At 37.7% G+C, this 25,394-nt stretch overlaps 1 protein-coding gene across 5 annotated transcripts in view; it reads right to left on the minus strand.

The window, feature by feature from the left end:
• Positions 1-18,796, minus strand: part of TRPM3 (transient receptor potential cation channel subfamily M member 3) — a 931,696-nt gene extending 912,900 nt beyond the window's left edge. For 2 of the 5 annotated variants that reach the window (XM_017873090.1, XM_017873069.1), the window contains exon 1: positions 18,501-18,796. In XM_017873090.1, coding sequence (XP_017728579.1) covers positions 18,501-18,683 — 183 coding nt within the window. In that variant the 5' untranslated portion in view covers positions 18,684-18,796. The remainder of the gene's footprint in view (positions 1-18,500) is intronic. The other 3 variants (XM_017873076.1, XM_017873074.1, XM_017873079.1) reach the window with 2 other exon arrangements.
• Positions 18,797-25,394: the final 6,598 nt, after the last annotated feature.

Below are 25,394 nucleotides of genomic sequence, written 5' to 3' on the forward strand. Positions count from 1 at the left end.
CAAGCTATAGTTTTCCTAAGCCTGCTACAGAGATAGCAAGTTCACAGGCATGGTATAGTCCATCCAGTAGCCTATTTTTTATTTGTTTTTTGTTTTTTTTTGAGACGGAGTTCCGTTCTTGTTGCCCAGGCTGGAGTGCAATGGTGCAATCTCAGTTCATTGCAACCTCCACCAACTGGGTTCAAACAATTCTCCTGCCTCAGCCTCCTGAGTGGCTGGGATTACAGGTGCCTGCCACCATGCCCAGCTGTTTTTTTTTTTTTTTTTTTTTTTTTTTTTTTTTTTTCAGTTGAGATGGGGTTTCACCATGTTGGCCAGACTGGTCTCAAACTCCTGACCTCAGACGATCTGCCCGCCTAAGCCTCCCAAGGTTCTAGTACTACAGGTGGGAGCCACCGCGCCAGCCAGCCTGCTTTTTCTTTTAAAAAACAGTTTTCCAGGTGATTCAGATAGCCATCAAGTTTGGGAACCCTTCTCCAATGGAGTGGCTGTTTAAAATCAGTTACATATTTGGATGAACAGTTTTACATTTCATCACTGAGTTTCTTCAGAATTTCTGGACATGTGTTTTTTGTTGTTGTTCTTAGGAACTGTGAGTGTGTATGCGTGTTTATATCATCGATGAATCTCTACCAAGGTTGACAAATATAATCTTAAACTACTTATTCTGATGCTTCTGGCATATTTCAGCAGCCAATTTGCAAGTGATACTAATCTAAAAGCCTTGGCTAATGAAAAACATAAAATACACAAACAAATTTTTAAAATATCAATAGCAATAACAAAACAGATTTATACTTTCTCATGGCTCCTTTTAATCCTTGAGTAGGTACGGAATGAATACCTTATAATCATCAAGTTGACCCAGGTTTCAAGAATTTGCTTAATTTAAAAGTAAGAACTTCATGATTGTACCGCACTCCAACCTGGGCAACAAAGCAGGACCCTGTTTCAAAGGAAAAAAAAAAAAAAGGAAACAGCTTTTTTACCCATATATAAAGAGCATTTTATTGAGGACCTAATTTTGCACAATACTGTTTCTCATTGGTTAATCTCATTTTGTCCTGGTCATCAGCCAGAGGGAAACTGAAAGGAGAAAATACTTTGACTAAAAGTGGATCTTCACTGTTCTCTTTAACTCATTTCTCCCAACTTCCTTTCATATTCTTCAGAGGGATAAGAGTAAATGCTTTTTCTGGTAGCTCACCTGTCAATCTTTGCTCTATATTTCAGGAAAGTAATGGGTTAAAAAATAATAAAAAAAAGAATAAAAGAAGAATTGCTCTACATTTTTTTCTGTTTCCTCCATTTTTTAAGACTACAGAATGTAGAGTCAGGCAGGCTGATTTCAAACCTAAACTTCATAACATTGGGCAAGTTACTTAATATCTCTGTGCCTTAGTTCCCTTATCTGTAAAATGAGTACAACGAGGTTGTCATAAGAAATAAATGGTTCAATATATGCAAATCTCACAGAACAGTTTCTGGAACATGGAGTTCAACATGGGTAACTATCACTAACATTCTCATGTCACTGCTGTTTCTAGTTGGATCTGCCCTGTGTAGTTGGAATCTGCAAACACACAGCTTCCAATATCCTAAAGGCCAAACTACATAATCCTGCCTTCAATAAAACATTTTACGGTTCTGTTTGTGATTTCCTACATTACTCACAGTGTATGTTGCAAAGCCTAGGGCTATTTGGAATCCCCTAATCTTTCCCTAATTGCTACACTGTCCCCCAATTCATAGATTGAGGGGAGCATTTGTGTACATAGGTTTGGAGTCAGACCTAGGTTCAAATCTCTCTCTCCTACCCCTCTTTTCCAGGCTGACAGCTCCAGCCTCTTTGGCTGCCTTCTTGTTCCTCAAACACATCAGGCATGCCCCTGCCTCGGGACACTTGTACTTGCAGTTCATTCGGCATGGAATGTTCTTTCCCTCATTTAGTATCTCTATGGCTTGCTCCCTCATTTCCTTCTGACATCTACCTAATAGCAACAATCAGATAGACTTTCTCTCTAGCTCAAATGGTGCCCCCTCTCATTCTCTACCTCCCTATCTTGCTTTATTTTTCCTCACAGCACTTATAATCACTAGACATTGTATTATATATTTATTTGCTTGCCAGTGTATCTTCTGCTGGCCTTCATTAGAATATAAGCTCCAGGAGGGCTGGAACTTGATAAAATGAACATGTTACCTACATAATCAGATTGTTGTACAAATTGAATGAGATAACATATGAAATATGAAAGTTTTATAAACAAAAAAAAGCTTAACAAAATGCTAAGCATACATCAAATATTCATTTTTCCGCCTCTTCTCATAACAAACGAAGAGAGTCAGCACATTTTGCTTCTCTTATATCCCTACAAGACGGGAAAGAATGGATGGAAATTATTCAATTATATGGTCACCACTTATATTAGCAGCAAAAGGCAACCTGTCCTAATTAGATTTTAAATATACTTGGCTGTAAAGAGGTAGTCTTATACTTTTTATAAGCATACAGAGTGAGACTAAATAAGAATGCTGGTGGTCGGGTACAGTGGCTCACACTTGTAATCCCAGCACTTTGGGAGGCCAAGGCAGGTGGGTCACGAGGTCAGGAGTTCAAGACCAGCCTGGCCAATATGGTGAAACCCCATCTCTACTAAAAATACAAAAATTAGCTGGGGATGGTGGCGTGCACCTGTAGCCTCAGTTGCTGGGCGGTTGAGGCAGGAGAACCGTTTGAACTCAAGAAGCGGAGGTTGCAGTGAACCGAGATCATGCCACTGCACTCCAACCTGGGCAAGAGGGTAAGACTCCATCTCAAAAAAAAAAAAAATGCTTATGAAAGGGGTATTTTTGATTAAATGATTTTCCAGTTAATCATCAACTCTTCTTTCACCCACTGATTCTGAACATTTCTCTTTCTGATCTGAATGCAGTTTCTTACAATAGTAAGTAGGAAGCATGAAACATAAATCCATCCTCTTATGACTGAGTACAGTATCTTGATTGAGGGTCATTGTTATGGACATCAATACTCATTTGATACAATCAAAAATATTGAAGATACAGCATATTGGCTTGACTCTATTCTAACCTTGAGACAAACCAAGGTAATAACCTCCTCAAATTAAACTCTTAATGAAGACACTTATTTGTCTCTTGTCATATTCTTAATAGTAGATATCACACACACAGAGAGAGAGAGAGACAGAGAGAGAGAGAACCCACTTAACAAGTGTTCTGTAAGTTTCACTTGATGAATTTTAAGATTTCTAGATCTGATTTTGATTAACATCACATAAAGAAATAACCAGGGCTTATCTAAAACTTGAAAGGATGAGTAAATGATTCAGCACATTGAAAAGATACTGGAAATAAAGTCTCCAGGTCATGTAAATACAATTATATTGCCCTATTTTTTTATTTCTTTCATTCAATAATTTTCTCCTGAAACTAAGCTTGTTTGCAGGCCTGCAACAAGCACTTCCTTGACTTACTCTCTACATCCATAGCGACCTTTAAGCCAACTTCAAGAAGAAATCATCTTTGTGAGGGAAAAGACACACATTAACATTGTTTATACTCTTTTTATCATCTTACCTCTAATTCACAAGTCAGTAGAGTATTGACAAAAAATTAAAGGGTAGTTATATTTGAGTTCTTGCTCTACCTTTTCCCAGCTGACCTTGGTTAAAATAGATTTCACTTCTCTGAAATTTTATTTCTTCTCCCATGATTTGTGCATCAAAAGAAAACCTACCGTGGAATGATGTTGAAAGATTACATAAGAGATCATTAAAAGAGCCTGGTAGTAATAAATGCCAAAATTATGCTCATTTTTCTCTCTTCCTTCATCCTCTCTCTGTCCAGGATATGAAACACCAAAGTCTAGAGTATTTTCATTATGCTCTTTCATTTACTTCCCACACAATTACTGAGTTTCTACAACATGCCAGCCACTGAGCAAGATTTGGGAATACACTGATTAATAAAATACAGTCATTGTCCTGAAGGAGATCCTAAACCAAAAGACCAGGTTATACTCCGGTACATAGTATACTCTGGTACATATAAGGTTTTTGCCCAGGAAGAAGAAATAACATCCAGCCTTCTAGAGGTCTTACAATGTGTATGATTCATAAACTATGCAGTAATACAATATCCTGTGAATTACCTCACTGCTCACATTAATGCAGGACCATGATGTTATCATACCGGCCTAATAGTCTGTCTCCATCAGTGGACCCAAAGGCACCAGTTATACAAGATACAGTGTGATTGAAAAAAAAATGTTTTCCCTCCCCCAGCTGTATTTAATGGGTAATGAGACAAAAGTAGGACTTTTTTTTTTTGCTTATCTCTGGTTCCGCTGCATTCGTTTTTCATGGCCTATTCATCTGGGATGTTTGGTCTTAATAACATGAAGTAAGCTCTTGTTTTAGTTACTGTTACCAGTGCACTCTATAGTTACATTCAATAACTTGATGAACCTTCAAAGCAATGAGCTCTTTTTGTAGCTGTAAGCCAGATCATTCTCATTTTGTCCTAGGCTTTGGTAATTTGAATCATTACTGTTTATCTTTTAAGGAAAATTAATTGCATGTAGTGTGGGAGTATCTTATGCTTTTAAATGCATAAAAACTCATTTCTTTGTCACAAAATGGCTGTCGATAATTTAGAACAATGAAAACAATTCTAGAGTTTATCTATTTATTCAAAATGTGTGTTTACAGGGATGACTTTGTGATATGAAGTCAAAAAAAGGGAATAGATTCTGTTCTGAAACTGGGACCCACTCTGGGCAATGTGTTGGTGACAGCAAATGTCAGGTCCAATTATACTACTTTCTCTCAATAAATCTTGAAGGGCTTCTTTTATGAGAGAATTTATAAAGACAATAACAAATAAAGACACATAATGAATACTCACCAATTAACTCAAACTTAATTATACACACAAGTTGGAATAGTAATACTAATAATATATAGTATAACTACAGTAAAATCCTTATTCAGGAAAGATAAAGGGAAAAGCCTCTAAAAGTGAAGGTCCAGGGCTTTTTGCCTTTGTCTTGGTTTCTTTGCCATGCTATGAATATAATCTTCAGCTTTCTTTAGTTCCTGTTTCATGCTTCACTGGTACTTCTTTTCAGCCATGAGTGACCAATTGCAGAATTTCTAAGCCTTCATCTCTGATATGGTTTCGCTATGTCCCTACCCAAATCCCATCTTCAATTGTAGTTCCCATAATCCCCACGTCATGGGAGGGACCTGGTGGGAGGTAATTGAATCATGGGGGCAGTTACCCCCATAACTGTGATAGTGAGTTGTTGTGATAGTGATTCTTGTGATAGTGAATTCTCACAAGATCTGATGGTCTTATAAGGGGCTTTCCCCCTTTGTTTGGCATGTCTCCTTCCTGCCACCAAGTGAAGAAGGACATGTTTGCTTCCCCTTCCGCCATGATTGTAAGTTTCCAGAGGCCTCCCCAGTCATGCTGAACTGCGAGTCAATTAAACCTCTTTCCTTTACAAATTACCCAGTCTCAGATATGTCTTTATCTGCAGCATGAGAATAAACTAATACAATATCCAATCATCTGCACAGAGTCTCCATCAGCTGTATATCTACAAACATGGTTGTTCATTTTTCCGTAATTCTGAACAAGTGCCGCAATTTTAAGCTCAAAACATTCCCACAGATACAAATGAGTGTTGTGGACACATAACCCAAGATTACCTGCTACTTCAGTTGTACTTGCAGTAATTTGGTTTTTCAGGTCAGGATTGTCTAGACTTTTTCACAAAGCCATACCTCCCTAAAATAGGCCCATTTTTGAAAAGAAAGGGAGGCTGAACTTCTCACCTTATTTCACGTTAACATTCTGAAGCCTCAAGTTATTGTTATGTACTCACTGAGTACTAAATTTTTCACCTTTCTTTCTTGCCTATTAACATTGATGTATAACAATTATCTATTATTATAATTGTGATTTATGGAGCAAAGGAGACACTTTTATCAAAAATCAGATGTCCTCAAATAACAGGAAAAAATGGTAACAGCCCTATTTTAAAACTAACTGTAATGCAAAATTTAAACTTAAGTGTTGTTCTCATTCATTGAGAAGAAAAAAATATATTTACAAACTAGTAATAATTGCATTTTGCAATATCCATGGAGAGAATAATAAATAAGAATATTCAAAAACTTATTTTACCTGTACAGCTTCAATTCAATTAATCAATAACTGAAAATTACACTATCTGTTCATGAGTACAATCAATTGGTTTTCTCACTCATTTGACCCATCTTATTAAACTTTTTAGCAGACTAATAATATAATTAAGACAAGTTTAGTGTACTTATAATGTGAATAATATAGTCATAATATATAAAATATGTATAATTACTATCTAATAGGCTTACAATATATCATGTTATATGCCAAATTCTAGTTTCATTCCTCCCCTCTGTAGCAAGTCTCTTACAAGTCTTTTTCACATTTCTTTTTCCTATAGCATTTGAGTCCTTCTCTTGTAGGAAGTGGGTGCTCATTAAAACAAAACATTCACATACCGAAATTTACTGAATATCCACTAGTAAGAAAGTCAATTTCCTCTTCTACTGCCATCACTATAAATTCAACACTCAGAAAACCAAGGTGTGCAAGGGACCTCATCTATTCTGTTCCTTTGTCTACCAGCAGAACCTCACTCCAAATACATGATTATTTATCATGGATTTAAAGACACCTTAGAGAGAATCATTCAATACCATCTCCATAACATTTTCTAGTAAAGTGTTAACAAATCAAAAAGTAATATCTCAATGCCTATGGAAGGCAGAATAATAACCTCTCAAGGAGGTTCACATCCTAATTTCCAGAACCTCTGAATATGCTACTTTACATGTCGATGGGGAATAAGGTAGTTGATCATTTGACCTTAAAACAAAGAGATGGTTTTCAATTACCCAGGCGGGCCCCATGTAATCATAAGGTTTCCTAAATGTAGAAGAGAGAGGCAGAAGAGGAGAATCAGAGAAAGCAATGTGATAGCAGAAAGGCCAACAAGATGTAACTTTACTGCCTTTGAAAATGGAAAAAGGGACTGAGATAGTTTGGCTGTGTCCCCACCCAAATCTCGATTTGAATTGTATCTCCCAGAATTCCCACATGTTGTGGGAGGGACCCAGCGGGAGTTAATTGAATCATGGGGGTCAGTCTTTCCCTTGCTAGTCTCGTGATAGTAAGTCTCACAAAATCTGATGGGTTTACCAGGGGTTTCTACTTTTGCTTCTTCCTCATTTTCTCTTGCTGCCACCATGTAAGAAGTGCCTTTCACCTCCCATCATGATTCTGAGGCCTCTCCAGCCATGTGGAACTGTAGGTCCAATTAAACCTCTTTTTTTTCTTTTCTTTTGAGATAGAGTCTTGCTCTGTTGCCCAGGCTGGAGTGCAGTGGCTCGATCTTGGCTCACTGCAATCTCCGCCTCCTGGGTTCAAGCGATTCCCCTGCCTCAGCCTCCCGAGTAGCTGGGATTACGGGTGCACACCACCACGCCTGGCTAATTTTTTGCATTTTAGTAGAGATGGGGTTTCACCATGTTGGCCAGGATGGTCTCAATCTCCTAACCTCGTGATCTGCCTACCTCGGCCTCCCAAAGTGCTGGGATTGCCTCGTGAGCCACCGTGCCCAGCCTAAACCTCTTTTTCTTCCCAGTCTTGGGTATGTCTTTATTAGCAATGTGAAAACGGACTAAGACAGGGACCATCAGCCAAGGAATGTGGGTGGTTTCTAGAAGCTGGAGAAGGCAAGCAAGTAGATTTTCATCTAGATATTACAGAAACACAGCCCTGATGACATCTTGATGTGTAGTCTAGTGAACCCATGTCATACTTCCGTACTACAGAACTGAGATAATAAATACATGTTACTTTTGGCCACAAAGTTTGTAGTAGTTTCTTATGGCAGCACTGGAAACTTAACACGATGTCCAACACTTTTTTAAATTCTGAAAGCAGAATCTTTAATATAGAAATAGTTTGACAATATATTTTTACAAGTTCTATTTCTTAATAATACTTTAATTGGCCTCCACAATTACTGGGCCAAATATTTTCTGCTAGCTAACTGAACACAATGCCCCAATTAAAATCTAAGGCCTGACAGTACACTAACAAATTAATGCCACCACACAGCTCTTCTTATTATTAGCTCAACTTTTTAAAAACTGCCTCAAACATTTATCTTGACTTTATTATAAGAAATATAACTCAGAATAAGAAAATAGTTGATGAAGAAAGTTTCCGTTTATAAAATTATTTCAGTTAATAAATGAAAAAGGAAAGACAGAATCATAATATCACTATTTTACAATGCCCGAATAAAATAATGGATCTTGGTAAACTCCAAATAAGGGCCAGATCCAGTCCATTATCAGTTTTTCTTAGCCTGTAAGCTAAGAATAATTTTTGCATTTTAAATGGTTAAAATATCAAAAGAATAGTATTTCATAAGGTAAAAATTATATGAAATTCCCATTTTAGTGTTTATAAATAATGTTTTATTGGAACACAGCCATGGCCATTTATTTACCTAATGCTTATGGCTGCTTTTGAAAGAGCTGTAACAGCAAGAATTGAGTGATTATAAGAGATCTTATAGCCTGCAAAACCTAAAACATTGGCTGGGCATGATGGCTCATGCCTGTCCTAGCAGTTTGGGAGGCTGTGGTGGGTGGATCACTTGTGGTCAGGAGTTCGAAAGAAGCCTGGCCAACATGGTGAAACCCTGTCTCTACTAAAAATACAAAAATTAGCTGGGAGTGGTGGCAGGCACCTCTAATCTCAGCTAATCTCAGCTGAGACAGGAGAATTGCTTGAAGCCAGGGGGCAGGGGTTGCAGTGAGCAGAGATGGCACCACTTCACTCCAGCCTGGGCAAAATAGTGAAAAAAAGAAAAAAGAAAAAACCCAAAGCATTTACTATTTGGCTCTTTGAAAAAAAAGTTTGCCAGCCCCTTCTCTAAGCAATTATCCCCAATGGCGGCTAATACCCAAAAATGAGATACAGCCAGAATACCTATGAAGTATTGTCGCTAAAAACTCAAATTAAAACTGATCTAGGCACCTGGTCAAATCACCAGTTCATAGGAAATACAATGGACAGAGAAACATCTGAGATGACACCATTGGGATGTATTCAGCATCAGAATGTAGAAAACTCTACAGGATAAATACATTTCTCTGACAAATAATTGTTGAGAGCAAAAGAAGAGAGATCAGGAGAGGGGAAACTATAGACTAAAAAGGAAAACTATAAGGTATCCACTACAGTTGGATTCTGATCAAACAGAATTATGAGGTAATCAAGGAAATACAGTTCTAATTCAATATCTGTGGATATTAAGAAGTTTTTTTTTAATTTGATAATAGTGTTGTAGTTTTGTTTTAATAAAGAGTCCTGGGCAGTTGCAGAGGCTCATGCCTGTAATCCTAGCACTTTGGAAGGCTGAGGTGGAAAGATCGCTTGAGCCCAGGAGTTTGAGACTGGCCTGGGCAATGTAGTAAAACCCCTTCTCTACAAAAAAAATATAAAAATTAGCAGGGTGTGGTGGTGCATGCCTGTAGTCCCAGCTACTTGGGAGGCTGAGGTAGGAGAATCACCTGAGCCCCGGAGGTTGAAGCTCCCGTAAGCAGTGATTTTGCCACTGCACCCCAGCCTGGGTGACAGAGTGAGACTCTGCCTCAAGAAAAATAAATAAATATTTTAAAGGAAGTGATGTAATACCTAAGACTTGCTTACAAATAATCTAGTGGGGGAGAGAATAAATAGAAAATAGGGATAAAGATTAAGCAAGATTGATTTGTCATGATTTGATCATTATTAAAGCTGGGTTATAGGTTTATTATACCATTGCCTCTACTTTTGTATATGTTTGTAATATCCCACAATAAAAGAAAGCTTTAAAAAATTCCTGCCCAAAGTCCTTGGGCTTCATGAAGAGATTAATTTTATAACTACAATCTATTTCAATACATAAAGAATCCAGTAATAAAATGCCAAAAGCAAAAGTATATTTCAATATAGTATGGATTTTATATTTTAGCCCCAAGAATGTCAATAAACTACCTTTGGTAAAAAACATAGAAGAATGGACATTTCAAGGACCAGGATCTGCTGTAGAAAATAATCATCTTGGAAAAGACAAACTGATTTTATTTTCTAAAGCACTTTCAAAACCAGCCCAATACAATCATCAGTCTTATATCATATCTTGGATATGACCAACAACATTCTAATTTCAGAAAAATTAAAGACTATAAACAACATTTCCCATCAAACAAAAGCAACTTCTACTTTTTACACGTGTTGTAACACGTCTGGTTAACACCAATAGTTACATAACTGTTTCCATTCAGTGAATAGCTCTGACCAGACACTGAATTAACTATACATAGCAATACTTTTAATGTTCATAATTCATCCTGGGGGCAGGTATTTTCACCTTCATTTTATCATGATGGAAGACAATAAGATTCAGTCGCAAAACCAGTGAATGACCTGAATCAGGCTGGAAATCAAGTCTGTTTAATTTGAATGTTAACACAGTCTTAGATGGGAAAGCCAGCACTGCACCCCTGCTGCCCCTTGCAAATTTTGGCTCAGGTCAGAGATTAGGATCCGGACAATCAAGGAAATGGCATGGGGATATTTTAGCTTCTTTTAAGACATCTTATTTATTTCAAAAAAACTGAAGAAAAGATGGTAAATTGTTCATCTCTAATGTGTATTATGATTATGTGGATTATTTTGTCATATTTTCTACTATTTGTATATTTGAGACCAAGTTTTAAATAAAATAAATACAATAAATACATTTCTTTATTAACAAAATATTAAAGTGAATCTTAAACTCACTAGGAAAGGAAGAAGGATTATCCTAACAGAATTGGGGAGAAAAGAGTCATAGAAATATAATTCACCCAAGGCTACACAGCTAATAATGGACAGAACCAGGAGTCCAATCTAGATCTGCTCAGTTCCAAAGCCATCATACTGTTTTCTAAAAGAAATTGAAATTTTCCAGTGAACTCTGAAATGAGAGATGAGCTGTGTTGGCATCAGCCTTCTTGGGAACACTTTTACTCAACAGTGCCCTTCCTCCCTAATCTCACCATGATAAAGTCCATTCTCAAGAAAGTCCTAGAAAAATTAACCTTCAGAAAGGACAAAAACCTAGCTTGTTATCACCAGGAATGTGTTCCCTTTTTTAGGGCTATTTTGTGGTCCAAATTTTGGTATTCCAGGGAGGCATTTTTAATAAATGTACAATCCCATTATATTAAATGCGTGGATTGGCAGATTGTCATGTTAACTCTGAATTTAGGTATCTTTCTTCAGGACAACCAAAGGAGTGATTCCTACCTTACCGAAGTCTGGGAAATCTTTTATATCCCTTGAGGTATTTGGCCAAGTCAGAGAAAGATACAAAATAGCATTTTAGCCGACTCTGAGTTTTTAACAAGAGTTTCAATCAAAGTACATATTTTCTTGCATGTCAACTTGTGAATTAATTTACTAACATTCTAGACTAAATATATACTAAGTAAAACCTGCAAAAGAATCAACCATAGGTCTGATTTCTACCAGGCAAGTCGTTAAAGACAAAGAGAGGGATCGGAGTCTGTATTTACTCTGTGGAAAAATTGGTCTTCAACTATCCCATAAAGTAAATCCCACCTCCTGCAGGTCTATGGACTAGTTTTTATCACTATTCTATCTCCTGCTTATTTAAACTCTCCTTCTTTACTAGGTTCCTTCTTTAGCAAATAAGCATGCTGATATCTCTCTCATCTTGCAAAAACAAATTTCTGTCTCTATTTATTTTTCTCTCCATAGCCAAGAACCTAAAATCTACCTTATATTAATTAGAGAGTATTATATTTATTAAGGTACTTACTAATTGATTAATTCATTCACTGAGGAAATATTTGAGTGCTCACTATGTGCCAGGTACTGTTCAAGGCTCACGGATGAATCAGTGAACAAAACAATGATCCTATCTTTGTGGAGCTTATATTTCAGCTGTAATAAATAGTGGAACTCTAATGGGAAGTCAGGAAATGGACAATAGCACATGCAATGTGCTTAGAAGAGTGTCTGGCACATAGTAAGTACCATACAAATATTTGCACTTGCTGTCATTGTTGTTATATCTTTTCCTCATCTAACTTGCCTCCCATTCACTGCACTGACATCTATCCTCATGGCTCATTTAAAAGGACTCTCAGAAAGATATTATTGCCCTCTTTCCAAATTGCAAAATCCAAGCGACTGTTTTTCTTCCTCATCTTTTGAGAAACAGGCACAACGTCTCAGAAGCTTTTACTCCAAGCCTCCCACCACCACACTTAAAGAAGCATTGACTACTCTAACCTTTGCTCCAAGGTATTCTGACTATAAAGCTAGACTTGGTGTATCTCTGTATTGTCACGTTGCATATCTCTTGTGTTAAACTATCAGCTCTATTAGAGAGGCTGTCCAGTACTTACCATGGTGCCTAACACTTAAATGTTCAACAAAAGTTAGATGAATGTTTCTTTAAATGTTGTTCTCTATAATCCTTTCATTTTTGCTTTACCAGCCCTCTTTTGGCTTTGCAAATGAAAGAAATAAAAAGTAAAAGCAACACATAGACCATCACAGCTGGTCTAACAAAATGAAAGTAATGTTTTCTTACTATTTATAAGTTATTTTAATGATTCCATTGTTTTAAAAGATCTCAGTAATTAATTGCAGGAGAAGCTGTTCTAATATCTTGGGAATAATGAAAACAAACTTAAAATCACCACAATGCAAAGATATTTTACTCCTCTAAACTTAAAATATTTGAATTAGGCATTTTCTAACATATTTGTGGTCCTCAAATTAAAGCTGAAACTAAATTAAAATTTTTAATTCACTGTGTTCAGGAGGAGGGGCTTGTTGGTTGTGATATATTAATTACTAGACAAAGATATTATTTCAGAAATGCTTCAGCAAAATGGACCACTATCAGAAAATGGTCTTTTTTTCACACACACAAAAAAATCACAATCACAAGAAAACACAACTGTATTCCTGAGCAATACAACATTGTCCCTTTTTTATTTTTTTAACAGAGTGAGTAAAAGGCAGTAGACAAAAATCAACCTGTCAATAAATGGTTTATTCAGTAATGGGCTAGCACTGCAGGAGATTCGCTCTGCTTTCATCAGGAGAGCCCTTTGTGTAACAAGAACAAACTACTAAAGGTTTAATGACATTGCAATAGCATATTAGACACTGAAAAAGGAAACAAGAATTCTTTTCACCCAGTTGCAGTTGTTTCTATGATAGCCACAAAGGACCTACTGGCCACGTAATCCTTAAATGGGCAATTGGTTGGGAGATGAGTTTTTCTGACTTTAGTTTTACCTTTGACTTGGCTTTTTTTTTTTCCTTTTCTTTTTTTTCTTTTGAGATGGAGTTTCACTCCATCACCCGGCTGGAGTGCAGTGGCATGATCTCGGCTCACTACAACCTCTGCCTCCAGGGTTCAAGTGATTCTCCTGCCTCAGCCTCCTGAGTAGATGGGACTACAGTCGCGCACTACCACCCCCAGCCAATTCTTGTATTTTTAGTATAGATGGGGTTTCACCATTTTGGCCAGGATGGTTTCTATCTCCTGACCTTGTGATCCACCCGCCTCGGCCTCTCAAAATGCTGGGATTACAGGCATGTGCCACTGTGCCTGGCCTTCCTCATTTATTTTAAGACCTTAAAGAATTCTGCTTTTAGCAGGGAAAACTGGCAATTACCTAGTAGACTCAAAGAGGGCAAGTCAACATCAGAAATGAATGGCAGGTTTGTTTGTGGATCCCTCCTGCATGCACAGCATCTCAAAGAGCTGTGAGAAGAGTGGCTTTGGTAACCGGCTGAAATGGACTTGCTTACTTGGTAGCACTGTGCTTTCTACATACTCACTGCTGTTTCCATACACTCTCTCAGTTGCCCACTTGTCTGCACAAGGTGTGATAATCTGTGGTTGGTACCTGCTGATAAAGGTAATTATAGCATTAGTGGAAGCAAGACTGCTGTCTAAGGTTGAAAAACAACTCTAATTACACCTCCATCATTTTACTCCCTCAGCACCATTTCTTTTTTTCCTTTTACAGAGTTTACTCTGAGACTAAATTAAATCTGCACATATTTGAAAACAAGCTTTTAAATAGCTGTGGGGGTAGAAAGAGAAATCTCCTTTTAAAATTAAAAATACATACATGCTAAGTGCAAGGGAAAGGGGGGATATGGAGGCAAAAAAAAAAAAAGAGTATAAATCCATTTATTACCACTAAACTATACACTGAAAAATGGCAAATACGGTAAATTGTGTATGTATATTTTACCTAAATAAATATAAATAAGTAAATAAAGATAAATGTATGGTTAAATTTAAATTAAGCTTGAACAGGAGAGCATACAATTTGGGAGGGGATAAATATACTTAATTGAAATCTAAATTCTTTTTCTCTTTTCCCAAAATAATGCTGGATTTTTTCTTTATATTCTGATTTAAAATTTGTGATGAAATAAAATACATACATGCTGTGGTGAGCATCTGACATTTGTAATGCGGGACAGCACTTACTGAATCAACTTTCAATAGATTTCCATGCATTTCCGTACAGATAGAATCAAAACAAATAGCAGGAATAACAAGAACAATAATTCGCAAAGAAATATGAAATCCAAATCTGATAGAATGGAGACAAAGAAGTTTTAAATTACTTTTATACCTATTGACTAATTCAACACAGACAGTATTTAAAACATTAATATCCAAAAGCTTAATTTGATATCTGAATTTCAAATGTATAACTTTCATAATAATACAATTATAAAATTAATATAAAATATCTTTACATTTACTAAAAAACAGTTTAGATTTGAAAAATAACCTATGACCCAATCTCAGAAAATTTCCAAGGAATGAATATGATTAAATACCACTTTGCCATATCAGGATTTTATGATTTGGGGTGTAATTTTAGTATTTTAGATTAATGGATTATAACAAAGCAACATTAATTCATAAAGCTTCCATTGTAAACCATGAAGCCTTAAAATAGGGGAGAGAAGAATGTTTTCTGAATTACAAAAATGGAAAAAAAAAAATGTCTTTTCCAATCAACAAGGATTGATTTGTTAGACACACCCACTATTGTGGCCCAGAACTTGAGAACATGCATTTTAAATGCCACTATTAGGACACAGAACAGCTGCCCCATCCTTCAGCTACTGCACAGGGCAGCGCTGCTTCTGCCTGTCACCAGAACAGAAGCAGATCCAAGTGGGCAGTGGCAGGGATAGCACACATTTTCTACTGTAGGCCTGCCATACTCCATAAGAGCATCAAGAGTTCATTTACTCCAAAGAGACTGCCAGAAATGCAACTTTTGGGTTTCTAATACTGGCATCAAAATCATGGAGTTACCCAACCTCTAAGAAAACCCCTACATATTTAGTGATAAGTAGGTAGGAAACCTAACTGCCAGCGCCAAGTCAAGCTGACCTCCCCCACACTTTACACACCAAAACAGCATGTCTCAGATCATGAATAAAGTACTTCTGGATACCAGGAGTATAGCAGAACTCTCCTTGCTAAATAAATATCTTCTATTAATTACAACGTATGCAATGCTTTGTTGCTGGTGAAAATGAAAACTAGGCCAGGCGGGGTGGTTCATGCCTGTAATTCCAGCACTTTGGGAGGCTAAGGCAGGCAGATCACAAGGTCAGAAGATCGAGACCACCCTGTCCAACATGGCGAAACCCTATCTCTACTAAAAATACAAAAATTAGCTAGGTGTGGGGGCACGTGCCTGTAATCCCAGCTACTCAGGAGGCTGAGGCAGGAAAATCACTTGAACCAGGGAGGCAGAGGTTGCAGTGAGCCGAGATCGCACCACTGCACTCCAGCCTGGCGACAGAGCAAGACTCCATCTCAAAAAAAAAAAAAAAAAAAAACTAATACAATCATTCCCCTTGGGGACAGAGTCATGGACTATATCATTCCCTGGGAATAACTTTAACTGGAAATGATTTCAAGAATTCAACTAAAGCAGAGAAGAGAGAACAAATATCACATTAAGAAAAACAATTATTTTATATTCTCAAAAGATTTATGAAAGCCCCCATGTTTTACTGTTAATCAAACTTTTCTACCTTTTCTATTTTGTCTTCAAAAGAAAGAGTGAACCCCTCATATTTTCTTTGTCAGGATGGATACCACAATATTTTGGGGACAACACATAATGAATAAGATTCACAGCTACATTATGGAATATTTTACCTATTCATAAGAATAAATAAAAAGCAGCGTTAATCATATTAACTGCTTTAATCTTTATAGGTTATTTTTCATAGCTCACTTTAAGGGGAAGAAAAAATCTTACCTTAAAGATTAAAAACTTTTATAAGCATGTCTGCTATAAGCATTATGATTTCCTTCTTCCCTTTTGCATAAATAAGTTGGGTTTCTCACAAATGAAGTCAAAACTGTTTGTTAACAACTATAGAATCAAACCTTGGTTCAAAACCATCATCTTAGCTCTAAAATTTACAAAACCTCACTATCTTTGCTTAAATTACTGATAATTAAAAATTATAGCTAGAAGCACTTATTATTAGGTTTTCAGAAGAAAATCAGTATCAAATTTGCCATGCAATGTGAGAATAATCACAGACTTTTGCCTTAACTGGTTTTTAACTGAATTACTAATGTTTCGATTAACAAGTACTACAGAGAACTACAGCACCATCATCACCCTCAGTAAACAGGAGGACATAGTTACTTTTCCAGATGTCTCTGGTTGTCATGGTACCCTCTTAGGCTCTTTCCCACATTTTTATTCTAGGTAACAAACCTGCAATCATTTACTCTAACTTATGACATAGTTACATGAAGATTTTATATGTTCCTGATACAGACTTTGCACACACCTGTTGAACAGAATCAAAAATGCAGCATAAGAAGTTCCTCAGATTAATACTTAGACATCCTATTAAAAGAGGATTAAATTTTAGTTCACATACTTGATAAAAAACAGGTATCATGAATTTTATATTTTCCACATAATTTATTTCAGAAAACCTATCTTCAGATTAATATTCTTTTTTAAAAATATTTTCGAGTCCACATTTCTAAACATTATTTCTACACCTGAAGTAAAATCACCTTTTTTATGTGTGCTATACCCATATTTAGATGAAAAACCCTGCCCACAAAAAACATTAAGTATTTGAGAACAATACCTGAAATTTCATAACATTTTTGCAAACAAGCAACCAAAATAAACACACCAAAAATTTTAAATGTTTATATTACATTCTGTTGAAGTGATGTTTAAACATCTTCCTTTTCGGGGATTAATTTTTATCCTTCAGTGACGACTTCCCAAAAACAGAGCAGGGTAACATTAATCACGCTGTGGGATCAATGCTTACGTACCATTATTTCTTTTAATTAAATCTTCAATATGCAACATCTGCTGTCAAGCCCTTTGGATGTAAAACAAATACACACACAAACATGCGCGCGCGCGCACACACACACACACAAACACACACACACACACACGCTGGTATTCTTAATGATGTTTGGGAAGTTAAAAGTGGTGTATCCTCCTTCCCCAGGAGCAACAGGAGGGCTTTGCACTCTCTTCTAGAACAGAGTTCTCTGCCTCTGGGATAAAGGAAAACGTAATATTCACATACTAAAAATGCAAATGCAGCTGAAGTTTTTTTTATCAACTGCACTTCTCTACACACATATGATGCCTATATTAATTTCACTTCAGTGCTTTTATTGCACTAATTAGACAGTGAAGAGGAGCTGACACATGGGAAAACTGTTGTTTGAACGCTGTATATGTTAAGCAGTGGGATTATAAGCACCTGGGATATTCTTGCTATTCTCTGTATGCAAATGACATTCTGTAAACAATTAAACGCTCCCATTAAAATAGTGGGGGTGTGGGATGGAAAAAGCAAGTGTTAAGAGAGTAAAAATATGGCTTGCCCTTTCTATTCCGCCCTCATTCAGCGGAGGCCGAGTACCTTCGACATGCTGCACAGACAGACCCTTGGGAACGTACATAGGAGTCACAATACACTCGACAACGTCTCACACGCTCTGTTAACTGCAAAACTCTTATGATCTAACAGCGAGCCCCTCGCCTCTCAAAATGTTTTCAATTTTTGCGGATACGTCGGGAGACCCTCCCCTGCTGAAGTGAAGGAAGATGTTCCTTCTCGCCCTACCTCACAGCCCCCAGCACTTTGTCTCATTAGAAGCGGCGCCACAAGTTCCCTGGCTCATACCCTTAAGGAGGCAAGTTCAGCACCATGGAAAGGGCTCGAGTCTCGTGCGGAGGGAGAAAGGAAAGCAAAGACTGGGCTCTCCCCTAGCCACTCACCGGCGTCTGCTGCGACGGGAGTCCCGAGCGCTTGGTAGACCCCTGCTTGGAACTTAACCTTTTCCACGACTCAGCAAACCTGCCCCGGCTGGCGCTCCGGCTGCGCCTGCGGCTCTCCGCGCTGTCCTCGCGGTCGGAGCAGCCCCGCTCCATTTCCGCCGCATCCCTCCACTTCTTCCCCATGAGAAGTTAGCCTCCCTCGGCCAGGAAACCTCCCAGCGCCGAGCGCTCTCGCGGGCTCCTCGCCGCGGATCTCCCTCCAGCCTGCGCGCGGCTCTCGGTTGGCGCTGCCTTTGCCTCCGCGGGCTCCTGCCAGAGCCCCGCGCTCCGTTACCGCCGCCGCCACCAGGCTGCGCTTGCGCCAGCGATTGGCTCAACTGTGGGCTGGGGCTGTGAGCGCCACCTGCGCCCGAGCCAGCTTTCTTTTGCGCCCCCAAATTGCTCTCCACCCGGCAGCCGCCGCCTTCTCTGGAGAGTGCAGGGCCCACGCCTGAGGCTGCTGATGCGCCGCCGGGTAGCGCTCCCAGCGGTCACCTCACCCCGCCCAGTCCCCCAGACCTGGGGACCCACCTCCCCCCAACCCGACCTGCGGGTGGAAGCCTAGGTTGCCCACACTGGGTGGGTGGAGACTCCAGTTGACTTAAAAAAGACAGGAAGGGGCAACTTGGTTCTTCCTGCTCCCTTTCTTCCCTTTCTTCTCTTTGCAACAACTAGCTCCTAAGTATCCTTGGGGAGAGTGGAGCTTCATCTCCTTGTCAGACGCCGCACTTATTTCTTCTCTAGCTTGCTCAGACTAGCCCACTGGGTCTCAGACTTGGCTGCACACTGGAGTTACCTGGATCTTTTTTCTCTTTCTCTTTTTTAAATGGTGATATTCCTCAGAGTCTAATTTCATTGGCCTGGATGTGGCCTGGGAATCAGGATATTTAAAAACTCCCAAGGTGATTCTATCTGCTCCATCCCTATCAGCAATTAAGGGCCTTCAAGGGCCTGTACTGTGGCGGTGAAGCAGAGGAGGATTCTTGGGAAGGGAAGGCTGTCACTTCTTACATCAACTCATTGCTCTCTCCGGGGTGGGAATGGGGTATTCAGTTTCCCCTCTCACCCTGGGCGGTTAAGCAGCGAGGACGACATGAGGCGGATTCGTGGTGGAGCTCCTGTGTGTTGTGTACTCGGTGACCCCAGCACCTTGTGGAGCTCCTGTGTGTTGTGTACTCGGTGACCCCAGCACCTTGTGGAGCTCCTGTGTGTTGTGTACTCGGTGACCCCAGCACCTTGTCCTTTCATGGTTTTGCCTTCTGCTCATTAGGACAGCCGGCTGGCCCTCATGAGCTGTGTGTCGGTTATTTTACCAGACTGAGCTGTCCACATGTTCAGGAATGCCCTTGATCAGATGAGAGAGGGCAGCTGGGGGCATCACAAATTAACAAAACCTGAAAACAATGACTTTATTCACCATTAAAGGAAGTGATGCCTGAAATCGCTCCCAGTTGAAAAGGGCCGGCTGGTTGCTTATCTGTTGCAATGGCAACGGATGTATTTTCATTTTGTTCTGAAATCAAGCATTCTCTGTCCTGTTTGAATATTGCCAAGTCTTCTCAGGAGGCAAAGGTGAAGGCGGATTAAGAGGGAAGGGAAGAGGGTAAGAAATGCTGTGGGAAAATTGGTGTTGTGGCAGTAGCTGTAAAAATCATAATCTGAGTTGCAGTGGCCAATGTGATTAAGCAAAGGTTCTGAAACTGGCTAATTTACGGGAATGGAATACAGAGCTCTAAAATCCCACAGCTGTGCACCTGTGTGTAGTGTTACATGAATATTAATCCTGCCGTTTTAAGTAAAAGAGACTCACAGGGCATACATCCTATCTTTTTAAACAACCCTCTGTGTCTAGAAATCACACACCCATATTAAACAAAATGAGACTCTAAATAATGTTTGCAACACACAATGCTATTTAATGAGAAAACCACAGGCTCCATTTCACATTTTCTCACTCCCTATCTAAGTTCATGGATCTGAAATTATTAGTGACATTTCATGGAAATACCGTAATTTAGTCCAGATTCCTCCCCTCACAAAACAAATCAAAATGATTATGCTTAGTTTATAAAATTACACAGGTATGAAAACCAAATACCAACTAGAGGGTAGAATAAAAGTCAGCATATTATTCCTTAAAGCAAATATTTACTTTTTCCTTTAGTTGCTTACAAAGGGGTATATAGGTATGACTAAATTCCCTAAGAGATGAAAAGCCTGTGTCTTAACCTGGATGCCTTGAAAGTTCACTCTTTAGGTATAATAGTAACATCCCTTAAAAGGAGCTAAGAGAGGCCTTCACACATATATCAAGACATATCATCCAAGAACATTCACTGCGCAGAGCCAGAAGACCCTGGTTCACCCACATCCACCCATGAAGGGGAAAATGACCCTGCCATAAAGGATGTCTGTCATAAAAGACTGTTCCAGCACATCAGTGCATACTCAGAGCAACTGATGAGTTTTTTAGATGTACTTAGAAAAATGTAATGATGAGTAGTGACTGCATGTGTCATATTTTTTAGCTGTTTGGTCTAAAAATGAGCTTTCAATTGCCCTTATCTTAAAGCACTGTTTTTAAAATCTTGTTTGAAGATGATCTCTGCATTTCTTTTTTGCACTTGACAAGTACCAAAAATGTCTTGGAACTGTACATGAGGCTAAATTAGATGTGATTGAAGGCAACCAGAAAACTGACCCTTTCCTCTTTTGATATTCATTTGTCTTTCCAAAGTTCTTAACAGCTGGAAACTGGAAGACTAAAGTGAAAGTCTATCATATTTTTTACAAAATTAGTGGAGAATGGCAGCACCAAAGCTAAGAACACATTGAAAATCACCAGTATTCCAATTCTGGAATACGCACTAGAAGCCATTTCTAGAGCAACTTAACTTTACTAGAGAAGAGTCACTGCAATTACAAAAGATGGATGTTAATAAATTTCAAAAGCCAAATGGGAAGTAGGGCACAAACCTTTTTTCTTCATAGTCTCTAGGCATTAAATAATGTGCAAATTAATGGGATAAGATTAAAGCAAAAATTACCACACTGTTAAATAATAGCTATTATTTGTAAAATGAAAAGCAAATATATAAATTTTATTTATGAATCAATCAAAATATAACATTTTGAAATATTTTGAAAAGTAAACTTTAACTAGTATACTAAAACAACAACAAAAGATCTCAACACACTATCAAATGTCAACAGTCCTCTGTTAGCCCTAGGTACTCTTTGATCTGAAGTTTACGTGGTTCTACTAGTCTGTTAATGAGTCAATAATCAGAAGAAACTCTCTTCAAACCCCATTTGCTCTAGGTATGTAGTCATGTGCTTCACTGCAAAAGAGTTTATAGGAAATATATATTCCTTTGGTTATCTCTAGGACGTGAAAACCCAAAGGTATACCCAGGAACTAACTTAACCCAGCAAAGTATGAGAGGGGAGGGCAAACAGAGAAAATAATCAAAGCTACAAAGTAATGTTGATCCAAAAATCTCTTCTTGTGAAATAAGAGAATATAAACCATATTTCATCAACTTTAACACCTTCAATTTTTCAGAGAGGGTAAACCTCGCTGAAATCAGAATGCATTTGATCATAGATGGTATCTCAGATTCAGTGTAATGCAGCATATTGATTCATAGAATCTTGGAGTGAAATAGATATTAATAGATCTGACTTTAAAAATCCAACAAGCTACCATTAACTCTCTGCCTACACAATCAGCCTTTGACATTAGATATCCTATTTCTCATAAGCAGAGCATTTCCTTGTAAAATAGCTTTAAGCATTAGAAAGCCCATTCTTATAAACTAAGCTGAACCCCAAGCCTTCTACCTTTATTTTAAATTCTGGGAAGGTCACACTATTTAAACATGTGTTCCTCATGAGAATCATCAAGTATTTGAGGTGGTATTTAAAGTCCCCTAAAATTTCTCTTTTATTAAGCTAAACAATGTGTGGCTTTTTCTGTCAAGTCCTTACATGCATTGGGGAACAAAGTAAGAGTCAGCACCCTCACAAAGTAAGAGAAATTGGAAAATGGTGGGTATTCAATGAATCTGGGGCGACTACTTTGTGAATTCACTAAAAGCTTAATCACTATGACTAGACTCACAGTGAAGTGGGATTAGTCAATACCTACCAAGCAGGAGATTGGATGCAGAATTTGTTGTTTAGTCATAATTAAATTCTCTTCTGCAGACCTGAGGGCTGAGACCCACAGAAGCCAAACAAGCATGAGAGTTGAAACAATTATTCCTGTAACTCAAGCAAAAAATCTCCCAAAACCCATGACTATTAATTAGGAAAAGGAATAACGGGGTTATCTTGGTTTAAGTAAATTGGCCATCTATGTGGATGAAATTATCTGGGTAGTTATGGGAAATTTATACTCCCATTTAGGAAAAAAAAAATCTCATATATTCCCTGCAGCATCTGCTGACAAATCTTCAATGGTTACATATCCTATCAAGTCCTCCCAGCAGAAGTCACTGCAGGCCAGAGAATCTGGCTACACAAGTTCACTCTTTTCTTTTCCTCTTCCTTCATTTCTACCCTCCTTCCTTCCCTCTCATTTTTTCTTCCTTTCTTCCTTCCTTCCTTTCTCTCTTTCTCTCCCTTCCTCCCTTTTCCTTCCTTCACTTTTCTTCCTTCCCTCTTTCTCTCAGCATAGAACAAACCAAATTTCCCCAGCAAAATCCTCCAATTCTCCAGCCTTTCTACTAATATTATGATTTGTAGGAGTTTTTAGTATAAGCTTTCCTTTATTGTTCATTGATGCATTTGCATAAATTCATATATATATTTCCCTTTCTAAATGTATAAGTAAATAGTTTTCTAAAATTTTATTTCAGGATTAAGAGATAATGATTCAAGTGAATGGTATAAAATTATAAAGGTAAATAACAAAAGAATCAAAAATAATATAACCATTAAAATTAGGGAGAAAGGAGAGGAAGAATAGAAAAGAAAAGAAAGACAGGTATAAATTAGCTAAATGTCCATCTATTACTAAATAATTTCTAAAATAAATGAATAAATATATATTGACATAAAATCCTCATAAGAATGGCTAAATTTCTGCAGACAGAAAATTTAAGGAAACAGAAAAACACTAAATGTTGTCAAAGCTGTGGAGCAACTAGAACTCCCACACATGGCTGGTGAGAGTGTATGCTGGTACAACCACTTTAGAAAACCATTTGGCACTATCTACTAAAGTTGATCCTATGGATACCCTATGACCCAGCAATTCTACTCCAAGGTATATACCCAACAGATCTGCATGCTTATAATTAATGAAAGACTGTAAGAATGTGCATAGCAGCACTATTTGTAAAACTCCCAATTGAGAAACTACACAAATGTTCATCAATAGCAAAATGAATAAATTATGGTATATTGAGACAGTGGAATCTGTACAGTGATGAGAATGAATGAATTACTATTACATACAAAACCATGGGTGATGCAACAATATTGAGCAAGAGAAGATATACACAAAAGCATACATATTGTGAAAATTCCATTAATATAAAGTTTGAAATTAGACAAAAACAATCTATACTACTAGAAGTCAGGACAGTGATTACCACAGGAGGATGCATTCTATAGTGATCAAAAGACAAATGAGGAGGGCTCCTGGAGTGCCAATAATGTGCTCTTTCTTGATCTGGTGGTAGTAACAAGGGTGTACTCATCTTGGAAAATTTATAGAGCAGCACAATTATAAATAATGTACTTTTTCACATGTGTCTTACCTCAATAAAATGTTTACTAGGAAGGAAGGAAGAAACAAACAAAAGGAGGGATGGAGAGAGGTAGGGTGAAAGAGAACCTATTTAAACGTGTTTTCTGATGCTAGTATCATTTTACATAATAGTACTTTTTACATTCTTACATAACCATTTATATATTATACAACCATGCATGTACTCTCATATAACTGTGACATTTTAAATTGTCAAGATCATTTCATGCATCACTTAAGGGTAGATATTATTATCTGTATTTTCAGGAAGGGAAACAGACTGCACATAGTTACCTGACTGATCCAAGTTCTCCCAACTAATAATTGGAAGTTCGAAACTTGAACCTCAGATTTTTAGCCTCAATTCCAAGTTCTCTTTTGATTATATTATAGTCATCTCTATATATTTTATACATTTTAAATTTATATAATTTACATGACATTACATAATATATAAATATACAATATATACTTATATATGAATAATATAACATAGAGAGAGAGTCTAATGTCTGTGTTAAAAAACGTTGCTTAAACCAAAATGTAGACATTTTAAGCAGCAGGTACTGGCATTGTTTCTTCCTAGAATTTAGAAATATTTGGGAAAAATTTGAAAATATTGAGAAACCTCTTCTGAGATTATAGGAGAAAAGAGCCCATTTGGAAAACTGCCATACAAAACTCCATTACTAAAATCCAGATGAGCTGAGACAATGGTTTTTACAGACAGAAGAAAACCTTTTAACTGACCTCCATTTAACATACATGAAGAGCAGATCTCTTTTTCCTAACACTCCGAATGCTAATAACGAATCTGCTATTCTTTGCCACACAACTGGTGTGTGGTCTTGCCATTTGAGTTATATATTTATCAGAGGTCTACTGTGTTTCTTTCCAAGCCCAGTTTTGTATGTTGTATTGGTGATCATTATGCAATTTCATTAAATGTTATGAACAATGATGCAAGGTGAGAACAGAAGAAGGTGGCATTTCTGTGAAAACCAAATAAAATGTTTTGGAAAGAAAAAAGACCAAAAAAAACACCCCTCAATTTGTTTTTTTATATACTGGTATAACATGATGTGAACAAGAAAACT

This window comes from Rhinopithecus bieti, unplaced genomic scaffold (genome assembly GCF_001698545.2).
Source record: "Rhinopithecus bieti isolate Rb0 unplaced genomic scaffold, ASM169854v2 scaffold_7648, whole genome shotgun sequence".
Lineage (NCBI taxonomy): Eukaryota > Metazoa > Chordata > Mammalia > Primates > Cercopithecidae > Rhinopithecus > Rhinopithecus bieti.